Raw genomic sequence first — 15,388 nt, 5'->3', positions numbered from 1 at the left:
CACCTTGAAAAATCTGAAGAAAGCTCTACTATCATTCTCCACAAAAGCCCTGTACTCTTTACAGCTCACCCATGAACCTGAGATTAGAAAACATACTCAGGATGCTTTTTAGGTTTTTAGCTCTGTCCAGGATAAGGAGAATGACATTTTGTAGTCACTGAATTACATTTGTGGTACTACGTGTGAGCATTTCCTGACAATCTTCTTTGTATTCCCTTCTATGTTCACATGGCCTCACTTGCAATCTATTCTCCCTAACATATTTAGCATACTGCACCTCATTGTTTTTCTTTTATACCCATAAATGTCAGGGAAGGAACTAGTACTAGCTGTATTGCTAGCATCTAACAGAATCAAAGATACTAATGGGATGTTTGTTGAATAAATGAGATTCATGATAATGAAATTATTTGTCAGTGACATTAGGCAGGAGCTGAATCCATGTCTTCTTTTTCTGGATTTCATGGTTTTAGTTACATTCTATATTTGCAGGTGTTTCTTAAGTGTGTTTAAATCAAATAAAATTAAATAGTTTGTTTCCATTTTGTTAAATGGAAAGAAAATGATCTGACTAAATCTAAACATTTGGACTAGTATATTAAAATTGCTGCCTACAATTTCTTTAAATACCCTTAATATTTTGAAAAAGACTTCTCTGTTGGCTTCTGTTGAAGGATAAGAAGAATTTCATTGTGGAAAACTAGCTGTTTTAGCAGTGATTTTGAGAGTTGGAAGCTATTAGTGAAGACATTCAAACTGATTTTTCTCAATTTCTGACCTTGCTAAAGGAACCCAGGCCTTGTCTCTAACTGCTTATGTGTCATTATTCATAAAAAAGCATTCTTAACATTGATTTCATCAAACCTACTTCTTGGGTACTGTCTCTAACAGTTTTGATCTTCTCCATACCCCACCCTCATAATTGAGCACCTTTGGAGTCGATGATTCATGATGTCTACAGTGGAATCATGTTTATTGGTGTTTATTGTTCTTATTGGTTTTATAATGTTCTCTTAGTTTTTCCCCCCTACAATTCTGTTTTGCTGACAATCCAGTTGCTTACTTTATAATTGATTTCCTTTGATTCTAGAAAATTTTCTATAGCTTACTTTTTTAAGCTGAAATCATCATCCATTTTGCCTGTCAAAATGGGAAAGAAGATTTTCATGGAAATAAACAATATGAAAACTTATTTTCCTCTCCTTGAAAGATGAAGCCAAACTTACGAGTTTAAAAGTGATGACTTCCATTATTCTCTTTCATAAGTCCTTCTCTGGGCAGATCCAATATTTTATTAAACCCAGTGGTTTGCTTGCTTGCTTAGATTCATTTACAATTCTCATTTTGCCTATGTTGTAGAACTTCTTTCAACTCCCCATTAAACTTGTTATCTAAGAGTTTTGCTTATTTTTCTCAGGCAAGTTAAAAAAATAACCGCTGTGTCATGGTGAGCAAAGAAAATCTTACTTGCTTCAATTAAAATTGAATTAAAGTAAGGCAGAGCCATGGTGATAAGTAATATCAAATATAAAATTCTTTTTGTCTGTAGGCTCTAAACAGATAATTTTTTAAAAGTAGGTTTTCTATTCAAGTGGATGAGCTTTTTTTTTTTTTTTAGAACATATGCTAATCAGTCTGTCAACAGCTTTTAAATATCTGATACTAAGTCATAAGGGAGTTGGATTGGGTTATTGAAATTCTTTTCCTGAATGCTTGAGTAGAATGTGATTTATGTATACATATATACATACTATTTAATCATTTATTATTTAATCATTTATTATACATTTAATTTAATATACTTGGTATGGACAGTTCTTGTTTCCAGTTGGAACATTTTGAAAATACTGCTTAAAAGTAAATGTTACTATCATTTGTTGGTTCTATGATTTAAACCAGTCCAGTTGGGAAAAAGGACTAGGAAAAGAACGTTGGGCTCCTGATTTTACATGTGGTAGTCATGGGTTCTGAGAGGGAAACTATCTTGAAAGCTTCTGGAACCCAAGAATTTTAGACCTTAGATGACTTCCAACATCATAATTCTACCTAATGATTCCTTAAAAGATCACATTTTGATATTCATAATTTCAGAGCAATAAACTAGAGGAGAAAAAGCGACTTCAAGAAGACCTCAGAAGAGAACGACTTAGAGACCACCATCAATCGTAAGTTTCTTTTCAGAACTTAGTACCTTTATAGGTATGTTATATACTATTTTTTTGGTGCTGGCCTTGGGGCTTGAACTCGGGGCCTAGGTGCTATCCCTGAGCTTTTTTTTTTGCTCAGGGCTAATGCTCTCCCACTTGATCCAAAGCTCCACCTCAGCTTTTTTGGGGGTGTGGTTAAGTAGGGTAAAAGTCTCATGGACTTTTCTGGCCAGGCTGACTTTGAGCTGTGATACTCAGAGCTCAGCCTCTTGAGCAACTAGAATTACAGTATGAGCTATCAGCTAACTCAATTTTTGAATACCAGATGATGGAAACTTTTCAAATACCTGGCAAATCGATTATTGGCTGTTATATTAATTATTCTCAATCTAAAAATGGAGGTTTCTATAATCATCAAAGTATTCTGTAGTGGTGAATTGATTAGCAGTAATACTACTAAATTTGAGGGATTTATCATCACAAGTAACTTGGAGCAATTGATTCTTTGGTGATCCAAATACTTCTGATTATGTTGATGTCTAACATATTGACATAAGGAAGAGGGCACTTGAAATAAAATACTGAAACAAAATCTAAACTAACTAGGGTCTTACCTAATACATTATATTTTTATTGCCAGCAACTGAGGTATCATTTAAAAGTTACTGTCAAAACCATGAGTTTAGCAGGGTGCTGGTAGCTCACTCTTATAATCGCAGCTACTCAGGAAGCTGACATCTGAGGATCACGGTTCGAAGCCAGCCCAGACAGGAAAGTCCATGAGACTCTTATCTTCAATAAACCACTAGAAAACCAGAAGTGGCTCAAGTGGTAGAGCACTCGCCTTGAGCTGAAGAGTGCAGGGACAGCATCCAACCCCAGAGTTTAAGCCCTATAACTGACAAAAACAACAACTCCCCCCAAATCATCAGTTGGTGATTATATGCTGAGATAATTGTTCCAGTTTGATTTGCAAATAGCAGTAGTTAATATGTTAATATGTTAGAGTGACTATAATCTGTCATAATGCAGATGATCTACATAGCCCTTGAAAATAAGTTCATTTTCTAGGTTACTTGACTACAGATTTAAAAAAGAAAAAACCAAAGGACCATACTGCTGGTCCTATGTAAATTATTTTTATAGGTATGAAATTTTATTAATATTTTCTTTCTGTGACTATTCAGGGCAGTACACATGTTTTTTTCATTCCATGTGTTTGTATTTTTACAGAATTTGTATTTTATATATATATATATGTATATATACATATGTGTGTGTGTATATATATATATATATATATATATATATATATATATATATATGAGAGAGAGAGAGAGAGATCTATGCTAATTCTAAATGTGGTAGAATTAATTAGAGCCAAGCAGATCTGAGTTGAGTTGACAGATGCCAGGAGAGAGAAACTAGATTAATGGTATATTAAGAGTGTATGTATTATTTTATCTTTCTTCATGAGTAGGGAGAACACAAGAATTAATTTTCTTCTTTGAGCCATAACTGTAACCATCCTTTGGCATAATCATTACATACTGGAAAGAGAAGATCAAATTGTTGAACAGAGGGTCGTAAGGACAAGGCAGGGAAGTTGAAGGAAGTTCCTGCTATGGAAAGTTTGAAACATGGCAAGGTGGAAGGTGGGGAGATTCTAGAGTTTTCAAAAGTGGGAAGCTGTGCTGCCCAGCCTCCTTCCTTTCCTAGTCTTCCCAGCTCCTTGAGTTCGTGTTTTACTAAATACTAAAGATCAATCACTCCTCTTCTATATAGAAGGCTTTGCCCTCAGCCACCTTGTACACTATCTGTGCAGTTAGTTGAATTCAATTACATGCGAATTTCACTCTTTCTCTTTCTTCTTGCTTATCAGGAAAGTCCCAGTTAGCCAGGGAAAAAAAAGAAAAGTTGGCTAAAATTGAGAAGTGTCACAAATTGATTTTTAAAGCCTATTGAGAAACACAAGAAGAGGTATAAATGTGTTCGCTTTTTTTTTTCTTTTAAGAACATGGTGTTTTAAATTTCTTTCAAAATCAGAAGGCCAATAGCCCCTGAAATGACTGACCATTATAGTGCCCCAATTATGAAAGAGGCTTCTTAGAAAGTTGGACCCTCTGTATCACTAGAAGTCATCACGCTTTCTTAGAACTAGTTTAGGGTGGGGAAAAAAATGTCTAGGAAAGAAGCTAACATTCTAGCAGCACAAAGAGTTCATCAGACCAGCCAGTCTATCTGGCTCCTACTCCCCAAATTAGATTCTCCAGTAGCTGTCAAGGGAAGGTACACAAAATAGAAACCCAAATAAGTTCTCACAAATGAGTCGATCTATTGCTGGTTTCTGCATGCTGTGATGTGTGGTTCACACAGCAGACTAGCAGCAGTGTGTTTTTCCTGTAAAGAAGGTCATCCGTGGACTTGAGTAGACTGTAAATCCAAGTTGCCAGAGAAAAGGCGCATGATGGCCACCTGGGGTACCACTCGTGCATCCTAATATGCTCTTCTTCGCACCTTGCTCCTGACTCTGTTCATTTGCTTCTGATTATTTTTAGTGTTGTCAATTATTTAGCTAACAGGCAGAAAACTAGGCTTTTATTGACATCCAAAGGGACTCTCCTGAGTGTAATAATGAAGGCAGTTTATCGAATGCCTGTGAGGTTGCTTTCTAATTGTACGCATTAATCTGCCCATGCAAGCTGGCTGAAAATACACAAGCAGATTGTACATGCAGATGGAGCACACAGGATAGTTTTTATGAAAAGACCTCTGGAAAGTACTTCCGCAGCACTGTCTTTTCCTTAAAAATCGAATGGCTGTGACTATTGCAATTGGCGGCTAAGAGCAGACCGGATTAATGATGCATTAAGTCTGCAACTCTGGCTGGGGACGGTCTCCAGTTTCACAATTCAGAATTAGTTCTAGGATTCTTGAGCCTGAAAGGAGAGAGTAGAAATAGACATTTAAAGATGTCATAGTTTTCACCATTATTTTTGGCCTCCAAAATTATTTACGATTTATTAAAATTTAAATGTGATGTTCATTGGGATGGCCTTTTCTGTGAGTCAGTTTTTACTGAAAGATACCAAAATCTGAAAAAAAAATTAAACCTTCTTTTTTAAATATCCAAATGTAGATTGTTTACAACATTGGGTGAAACGAATCTCAGCATTTTATATGGTGATTTATGAGGGGGAGGGAGTATAGTCATCTTTCTAATTGTTTTTGGATGAATGTTGAGATGAGTTTGGATTCTGAGACTGTTTAGCATTGGGGTGAGGGAAGGGTGTGCAGAGGCAATATAAATGCAATTTGTGTGCAGGTGTTAAGAAAAATGATACTATCAGGACTTTGAGGAGCCATGAAAATTTGGTATGTTTTCCACATTTAAAATGGTAATTCACACCTAATAACCATCTAACACAAGAGTGTACACATGTACATAGTTTAGCAAAGAAAAAGGACTTGCTCCTTAAAAAACAAAACAAAGGGGCTGGGAAGGTGGCTCAGTGGTAGAATGCTTGCCTTGCATGCTTGAGGCCCTGGGTTCGATTCCTCAGCACCACATAAGCAGAAAAGGCTGGAAATGGAGCTATGGCTCAAGTGGTAGAGTGCTAGCCTTGTGCTAAAATGCTCAAGGCCAGCACCCAGGTCCAGAGTTCAGACCCTATGACTGATCAAAAAAAAACCAAAACAAACAAACAAAAAAACCCAAAGCATCGAGAATCTCCCATGAAGTTGAGAAACCATAGGTTGTCTGGCTTAATATTAAGCATATTATATAAACCTTTTTCCATCTAATTTCAAATCAATGATATTAAGGATTTCTCCATTTTGCAGGTGGAAGTTGGGTAATGAAAAAATGTCCAGGGGCTGGGAAGGTGGCTCAGTGGTAGCGCACTTGCCTTGCATGCATGAGGCCCTGGGTTCGATTCCTCAGCACCACATAAGCAAAAAGAAAAAAAAATCTGGAAGTGGCACCGTGGCTCAAGTGGTAGAGCGCTAGCCTTGAGCTGAAGAGCTGCGGGACAGCGCCTAGGCCCAGAGTTCAGGCCCCATGACCAGACTCCCCCCCCCAAAAAAAAATGAAGAAGAAGAAATGTCCAAAGCAAGGTTAGGTATGAAGCTTCTTATACTCTCAATACTTGGGAGGAAGCTGAGGGAGGAGGATTCAATTTGAAGGCAGCCTGGGCTACATAAGGACCCCCTATCTCAAAAACAATATTTGCAAAACTCACAGATAGTAAGTGATGCCTCCAAATTCAGGTCCTGATGTCAATATAGGCAATTAAGGAGCATAGGGCACTTTGGAAGCCAGGACTATCAAAGGGTCATGGTGAGCAGAACTGTGGAAGAATCAGTGGAGAGGGCAAGTCAGCTCAGAAACAGACTGGGCCAAAGCTGATTTCTATTTCTTCCTTCCAATACCTAAGTGTTGCCTAGAGTAGACAAAAGAAGCCTGGCGATATAAATCTGTTTTTCCTCCTATCATCACATTGAATTCACCTCATCTTTCCAGCGTGGGTTAGTTAGTTCCCTAACTGATCTGAACAGAGAGGATGGATTTTTGTGACCTTCAGCTGTGTCTTCTCCAAGGCAGTTTCCAACATTGTTTCTAAAGGAAAGAGCACTCCAATCGTTAAAACCTCAACTGGCGCTGGGTGCTAATGACTCAGGCCTGTAATACTAGCTAATGACTCAGGCCTGTAATACTAGCTAGAGGTAGAGATCTGAGAACTGATTGGCTCAAAGCCAGCATGGAAAGGAAAGTTGAGACACTTATCTCCAATAAATTACTCAGAAAAAGCTGGAAATAGCATTGTGGCTTAAGTGGTATAACACTAGCTTTGAGCACAAAGAGGCTCAGGGACAGCATCCAGGCCCTGAGTTCAAGCCCCAGGACTGGCAAAGAAAAAGAAAAACACCAAAAACCTCGGTTGGAAAAGCTCCTGGAATCAAGCCCATTCCTGAATAAAAGCCTGCAGCTCAAACCATCAATTGTAACTTTGGGAAGCTTTCTTCATTCTAGCTATCGGGACCCATGCGTCTCTTATACTTCCAGTTGAGTAATAGCATGCTTAGTTCCTTGGAGGCACATTTCCATCTATTTTAGTTTCCTAGAGTTGAGAATCTGGGCAGGTCTGCTGAATATGCACACTTTGGCCCCAAGTTTGCTTTCTGATGTGCTCACAAAACTTCTAATGCCCTTCATGGGAACTTCTGAAAGACACTTAAGGGCTGCATTGCTCCCTTATCCATATGCTAGGCTTCAATCCAACCTAGAATTTTATAATTTAGGTAAGCCGAATAGAAAAACAACCTATTCATAACTTTCTAACTTTTGTTAATGAAGCCAACTTAGAGATACACAAAAATCCTTCTTTTGCTGAGTGGTGGCGGCTCACATCTATAATCTTGACTACTCAAAGAAACATCTTAATATCTGAGGATCACAGTTCAAAGCCATCCCAAGCAGTAAAGTCTGTGAGACTGTTATCTCCAATTAACCACCATGAAGTGCTAGCCTTGAGAAAAAAAGCTAAGGAATAGTGCCAAGGCCTTGAGTTCAATACTCCCTTCCTTTACCCCCTCCCCCCACAAAAAGAAACACACATATAAAATCCTCTATCTACTTCATAACAATAGTGACCCAGCCTATTATGAGAAATCTGGTCTGAGGTACTCTGAACTGACTGCTAAATGCAGTGATTAAAGCCAGAGCAAAATTTCTACCCACTACCCACTGTCAATTCTTCCCACAGATAGCCTATTGTATTTAATGTATGTTAACTTTGTGCATGTGTGCATGTACTACTACTGGGGTTTTTGTGTTAGTACTCAGGGCCTTACACTGTCACTTGGCTTTTTTGCTCAAGACTGAAACTCTGGAGCTATGCCTGAATTCTTGCTTTTTTCTTTTTCTTTTCTTCTTTTTTTTTTTTTTTGCTTGTTAATTGGACATAAGAATCCCACAGATTTTTCTGCCTTTGGGGTGGCTTTGAACTCTGATCCTCAGATCTCAGCCCCCTGAGTAGCTAGAATTACAGGAATGAGCTGCCAGCACCTGGCCTGTTAACTCATTTTATTCTCCCTGACACTGCTCTCATGTTGGTATCTGTCACATGTCCCTTAAGTTATAGCTGGTGTCCTCTATGTCCCATAGTTATTCCCTGTTGATGGCTTCATTATGTCTTTGCCATCAACTTCTCTTGGCTCACATATTTCTAAAGCCATAGTGTTGATCGTATCACAGCTCTATTTAAAAATATTATTGCCTATTCCTGTAGCTATTGAAATGAATTTGCAAGTCTTTAGTCACATTCTGGGAAATCATGGGGTAGAATGTCTTACTGTGTCAGAAGGGTCTTAAAAGATTTGGGCCTGTGTTACATGACTTGGAAGAGAGTTTAAGAGCTTTATCTTGCACAGAAGAAGTGGAACAAAGGGTAAACAAATACAACTGTGACACTCACTAGGCAATATGTGGAAAATGAACTGTACACCTTGTGGATGGGGATGGGAGAGAAAAACTGGGAGATAGTGTGGGAAGAGGTGACGCTGTTCAAAAAGAATTGTACTCATTACCTGACTCAGGTAATCACAACCCCTCTGTATATCATCCTTACAATAACAATAACAAATTTTCAAAAGATCTTTGTTTTGGATTGCATATTATTGTGAAATAGTGACTATTATATAATTGTGTGTGTGTGTGTGTGTGTGTGTGTGTTTCCTGGTCAACACCACGAAAGTGTGTGTGCTTCTTTTCTCCTCTAGTTGAAAAATATTTCAAACACACAGAGGAAATATGCATCAAGCACTGAGGCCATACGGCTGAGATTTTACTTATAATATTTTTAACTTTTAAGAATTTTATTGTAAAGATGCTGTACAGAGGGGCTACAGTTACATGAGTAAGGGAATGAGTACATTCCTTGTCAAGCATTGTTACCCTCTCCTTTGTTTTTATCTACTTACAATTTTTAAAAAGAAATTAGCAACGGAGACTGTTGAAAGGTTGTCTTTAAACTCTCATTCCTTTCTCTTTTGTCTTTTTCTACCAGTAACCGCTCTCCTGGTATGAAACATCTGCCAGTGACTTTCAAACAAAACTACCAAACTCACACCTATAGTGAATAATCTAAACAAGTTCAATTTAATCATTGCTGCAGTGGAAAATGAATGCCATGGAGGAGAGTGGAGTATCTCAGTAAGGCAGTGTTAAAGCTGATTATAGGATTTAGATGCTCTTTAGTTAGATAGTTCTGGAAAAGGTCTAAGGAAGAAAGGAAGTGCCTTGGATTATGTGTCACCAAATTCACGGACACAAGGATAATCTTGAGTGTGTGTGTATGTGTATGTGTGTACACGAGTGCATACATGCATGCATGTGTGCTGGTACTAGGGCTTGAACTCAGGGCTTCAGTCACTCAAGTAGTGACCTAGCACTTGAGCTATGCTTTCAGTTCTGGAATTGCTGATTAATTGGAGATGAGGCTCAGAGTTTTCTGCTCCAGCTTTGAACTTTGATCCTCAGATCTCAGCCTCCTGAGGAGAGAGGATTATCAGCATGAGTCACCAGCACTTAGCTATGATTGGGAATGTTGATAAATCTTATCTACAGAGAGGACAGACTACAATGAGGATGTAGCTGTAATTTGTAAAGCAGAGGCGATTGTTCAGTGTGAGAGATGGAAGTTCAATAATGTGTGGATTGCATAATACCTTTGGGACACAGACATAGCTTTATTTAAACTGTACTTCAAGTCTTAACTCTGCAGGTTGGATCAGTTTGGAATAACACTGAGGTAGAGAGGTGGGCATCAGATCAATTTACTTTTAATACTTCAATACACTTACTCATTCAACTGATAATGCATCACATATACCATGTGTAATACACTGCAGGACATTGATCACACACATATGTGCATAAAAATGTTACTACTCAGCACTAACAGATAAGTATTATTTTTATTTTTGTTTTTTATTTTTTAGCAGTACTGAGGTTTGAACATAGCGGCTCACTTACTTGCTTTTAGAAAAAGTACTGTACTATTGGAGTTGTGCTCTCAACCCAGGTCATAGATGACAAACTGCCACAAATTTTTATGACAACTTGACAATATCCTGATCACTTTCCTCTGTTTTTTTTTCATGATACCAGAAGTTTAAATCTCTGTTAATCTGAAAAGAATTGCCATCTGGTATGGCTATAAGACAACCTAGGGAAATCGTTATAGGGTTATCCCTCTCTCCACAGGAAGCTCTGAGCCTATCATCTTCTTTTGGAGTTTCTTCAAGATCAATTCTTGAATATTAGGAGTTGTTCCTCTTCTCTCTTACCCTGAAAGTTTTTTTTTTAACTTTTGCTACATACATAGCAGTTTACAAACTGGTGGAAATTAGAAAATACTAATGGCATAATTTTTGTAAATTGAAACATACCCATGTTAATTCATGATGAGAATTAATTCCCTTCTTCCCTCTATTTTTCTGCTCCCTACTTTTTCTAATTTCCTTCTTTATCTCTGGATTTCTTACAAGTAGTTTGGGATGATATCCTCTCTCAGGTCTCCTTATTGACCTATGCCAGAGTTTCTCCGATATAAGCACCTAGACACTGTGCCAGGTGGTGTCAGTTGCTTTCTGAAGTGTAGAGTCCAATTTGTTTTCTCACTAGTAATTATTTTTTATTTTAATATATTTTTATTATAAAAATACGGTATAGAGGGGTTATAGTTACATGAGCAAGGTAATGAGTATATTTCCTATCAAGCATTGTTGCCTCCTCCTTTGTTTTTTCCCCTACCATCCCTTCCCTCCTACCTCCACAACTACACTGTCCCCTCTCCCCTGCCTAAATTGTAAAGTTCGTTTTTCAACATAGTGTCTTGTACATCTCATTGTTACAATGGGTCAACCTGCATCCCTATTTAAGCATGTTGTTTTTCCCTTCCCTTCCCCAAATTAGAGAAGTGTATATATAAGATGCAGTGCACTGACATCAAATACATTGAAAACAGGGGTTATACCATGGGGGAGGAACATACAAAGAAACAAAAACAATCACATGGTACATTATAAATAGGTTAGAAACAATAGCACCTGTGTCCCTATCTTGGGGTTCGTCTCGCTTACCATCATCTTATCTGGTCATATATATATAACTTTTGACCTCTTCTGCTTGTCTCAGACATATATTAGTTATTGCAAATAAGGGAAACCATGGGACCTATGTTTCTTTGTGCCTGGCTTACTTCACTTAATATAATTTTTCCCAAGTCTTTCCATTTCCTAACAAATGGGGCAATGTCATTCTTTCTGATGGAGGCATAGAATTCCATTTTCTTGATCCATTCATCTACTGAGGGGCATCTGGGTTGGTTCCATATCTTACCTATGGTAAATAATGCAAGAAACATAGTTGTTCTGGTAGCTTTAGCTTTAGTATGGTCTTGTTTGTGATCATTTGGGTAAATGCCAAAAAGTGGGATTGCTGGGTCATAGGGGAGCTCTGTGTAGAGTCTTTTGAGAAAACTCCATACTGCTTTCCAAAGTCCACCAGTAATTCTTAAGAGGAAAGAAAGCAAGGTCCTCCAGATGTCTGTCCTGCCCTAAAGTATGACAAGGTTTTTACATATTGGTTTTTTTCTTTTTGCTTTCCTGGCAGGTGTGTAATGATATATTGTTTCTATTTTCATATTCCTAATTACCAGTGGGGTTGAAGATCATTTTTCATGGGAATCACTCAGAAAAAGGTAGTCAAGTGTTACAGTCACAAGTATGGCCTCTGGGTGCCTGGGTCTGAGTTCAGGTTTGGGCATTTCTTGGTTGTATGACATTGATCAACTTCCTTCTATAAACTGGAGATGATAATAGAGCCTTTGCAAAGTAGTCACAAAGATAATATATGTGAAGTGCTTTCAACAGAGCTTGGTGCATAGTGAACACTATAAATTCTAAGTTACCTCTCTTTATTATTGCTGTTGTGTTTATTTGTATATGAAGCGTCCTTTTCTGTTGAGTTTTGTCTTTTTAAAAATTTAATTTGTTAGTGTTCTTTATATATCTTGTACCTTAATCTTTATAAACATCTGTGATTCATCTTTATATCTTATATAGTACTACAATGTTTTATTTTTCATGTGTGTTTGGGTGTGTACATGCATGTGCACACACATGGACATGCATACATGTGCACACACATGGACATGCATACAACAGTACTGGATCTTGAATTCAGGGCCTGGGTCCTGTCCTGAGCTTTTTTTGCTCAAGGCTGGCTCTCTACCACTTGAACCACAACTCCACTTCCAGCTTTTTGGTTGTTAATTGGAGATAAAAATCTCATGGAATTTTTGCCCAACCTGGCTTCAAACTGTGATCCTGATTCTCAGCCTCCTGAGTTAGCTAGGATTATAGTTGGTTTCAGTGTTTCATCTTTCACATATTATAGAGTTATAAGCTGTAAATCAAATGATGCACTTTGGTGTTTGGTGTGAATATAAAATATGGCATATGACAGTATTTCCTGATGGACATAAAGCAGCATAGTGGTCAGTTCCCAGCTCTTTCTTGCATATCAGAATCCAACAGCACAATCCACAGCACAAACAAATCAATGGCTCATAGTCAGGAGGCCTTTGTGTCCCATTTTGGCTGAGGTATTTGTTTGTTTTTGACCCCATACAATGTAGGTCTGTGGTATATAAAAAATTTTACATTAGTTGCCAAGATGTTTAAAATGGACATTTTCAGCATTTTGATTATAGCAGTAAAAACATGGACATCTGGCATTCCTGGCCTGTGTCTCCATGGACAGCAGTGGTGTGGAACTAAGTAGCATCTGACCCTTGATATGCAAGATCACTCTGTAGTTTGTCTAAATCCCCAATGCTCTCTCTGGTCTTCTATCCTTGACCCATGTGACTGGTGCTATTTATCACAAGGTTTGAGCTCCTATTTTGCTGACTCATACTCAAATGTTTTGACTCTGTATGTTAGCTACCAGAAGATGAGAGAAGGTTAACTGCCCTGGAGACACTGAGTAACATACAAAGTACTAAGAAAAATGTTTATAATGATTATTTACCAATGGCAGTACCTGCCTAATTATGACTGCTTACAATCACTAGTTTAACATTTTGGTTAGAAGATTCTTAGGTAGAGAAATGTTTAAGGCCTTGTAGCAGGGTATGATAAGTGGCAGCCTCCCGACTCATAAACTTCTGCAATTCCATGTTAATTTTGATATATTTACAGATTTTTCTTTTAAATTTAAAAAATTCTAACTTTTTTTTTGCCTTTTTTGTCAATGCTGGGGTTTGAACTCAGGATCTTATATTTATTTATTTATTTATTGGGTTTAGGTTGTGGGACCTGAACTCTGGGCTTGGGCACTGTCCCTCAGCTCTTCAGCTCAAGGCTAACGCTCTACCACTTGAGCCACAGCACCACTTCTGGCTTTTTTTTTTCTGCTTATATGGTGCTGAGGAATCGAACCCAGGGCCTCATGCATGCAAGGCAAGCGCTCTACCACTGAGCCACCTTCCCAGCCCTGTCAGGATCATATACTTACTAAGCAAGTACTCTACCACTTGAGCCATGCTTCCAGCCCTTTTTGGTTTTGCTTTTCTGTGAATATGATCCTAAGGCTTGATTGAAGTTAGGGCCTATGTACTGTTCCTAAGCTGTTTTAGAGTTCAAGGCTAGCGCTCTACCACTTAAGCTACAGCTCCACTTTGCGTTTTTTGGTAGTATATTAGAGATGAGAGTTCCACGGACTTTTCCAGCCAGGCTGGCTTTAAACCATAATCCTCAGCTCTCAGCCTCCTGTGTAGTTAGGATTATAGGCGTGAGCCACTGGTCCCTGGCTTGCTTCTAGCCCTTTTTCCTTCAATTGACAGATAGGAGCCTAAGCTTTCTGCCCATGTGCTACCACACCTAGCCTTTTTTTTTTTTTTTGCAAAAGCAAATTACTGATGATTTATTAAACAAAAATAGACTTTTTACCCTAATAACTATTGCCCTTGAAGGAATATTGTGATAATAATCGAATTCTAGGTGATTTCCCTTTTCAATGGTTGTTTAGGTATTTCTTTCCAATATGCTTTGCACTGCAAAAAAAAAAAAAAGTCCCAAGTAAACCGTAAAAAATCTCAGTAGAGAGAAAGTAGGAGTGGCCTATAAGAGCTGACAGTAGCTGGTCTGTTACATCTCTGTCCTGGTTCTTACTCAGCAAGTGCAGCTCCATCCAGCCTGAGGATGCAGGAAGGGTGATTTATTGCCTGCTGTCTTCAATGCCTAGCTTGTTTTTTGAGATAAGCTCTAACAGTTTTGCTGCTGTTCCTTGAATCCATAAAACTGCTATCTCTGCCTCCTAAGTAGCTGAGGTTACAGGAGTGAGCTATTATGCTTGGCCAGAACCCCAATTTTCTAGCTAATCAACCTTATGGGAGTTGTCTTTCGCAAAGCTGGGCTAGCCACATAAATGGGCAGATAAAAATTTCACTCTAGATTCCCCCCGCTTTTTTGTCTTTTATGAAGGTCAAATTTTACTGATGAATCTCTGTTAACATATTTTAAGTATTCCACCAAATTGCAATATAACAAGGCATTTTTCTTTTCAATATTCTCATAATGATGCTTCTCATCTCAGTCCCCCACGATTCTTTATTTTAGACAAAATCCTAATTATGTTAGCGTAATTTACTTGCTAATTTCTATGTTCTGTTTGCCAGGTCTAGGTATTTTCTAGATGCCACAAAAAGACATTTTGAAGATAAATTTTACCCCTTTCCAGTTTTTCCTCCCCCACCTAAATTTCTGAGATGACCAAGAAGCCAAATGGATCCTCGGAGAATCTTATTTTAAGATACAATTTTTTACTGGTATTATTAAAGTGTTGTACAGAGTGGTTACCATTTCATAAGTCAGGTAATGAGTAGATTTCTTTTTTTGGACAATGTCATCCCTTCCTTCACTTTCCCCCCAGTTTTCCCTTCCCGGACCTACCCACAAGTTGCATAGTTCATTTTCCACATTGTTCATGCTTCCTCTCTTTCTGTGCCCATCTTTTGCCCCACCTAAAAATATTTTAAAAGTAATCCCCAAAGTTTGCCAGGCGATTGTGCCAGTGGCTCACGCCTGTAATCCTAGCTATTCTGGAGGCTGAGATCTGAGGATCACTAAGCCATTCTAGGCAGGAAACTCCATGAGACTTTCCAATTAACCAC

The 15,388-nt window shown here is 38.2% G+C and overlaps 1 protein-coding gene across 3 annotated transcripts in view; it reads left to right on the top strand.

Moving 5' to 3' along the window:
* The window catches only part of Epsti1 (epithelial stromal interaction 1), a 99,675-nt gene that overhangs the window by 38,025 nt on the left and 46,262 nt on the right, over positions 1-15,388 (top strand). For all 3 annotated transcript variants that reach the window (XM_042685790.1, XM_042685791.1, XM_042685789.1), the window contains exon 6: positions 2,092-2,165. In XM_042685790.1, coding sequence (XP_042541724.1) covers positions 2,092-2,165 — 74 coding nt within the window. The remainder of the gene's footprint in view (positions 1-2,091; positions 2,166-15,388) is intronic.

This window comes from Dipodomys spectabilis, unplaced genomic scaffold, assembly GCF_019054845.1.
Source record: "Dipodomys spectabilis isolate Male_0828 unplaced genomic scaffold, ASM1905484v1 ptg000095l, whole genome shotgun sequence".
Taxonomy (NCBI): Eukaryota; Metazoa; Chordata; class Mammalia; order Rodentia; family Heteromyidae; genus Dipodomys; species Dipodomys spectabilis.
This window is presented reverse-complemented; position numbering and strand designations above follow the sequence as displayed.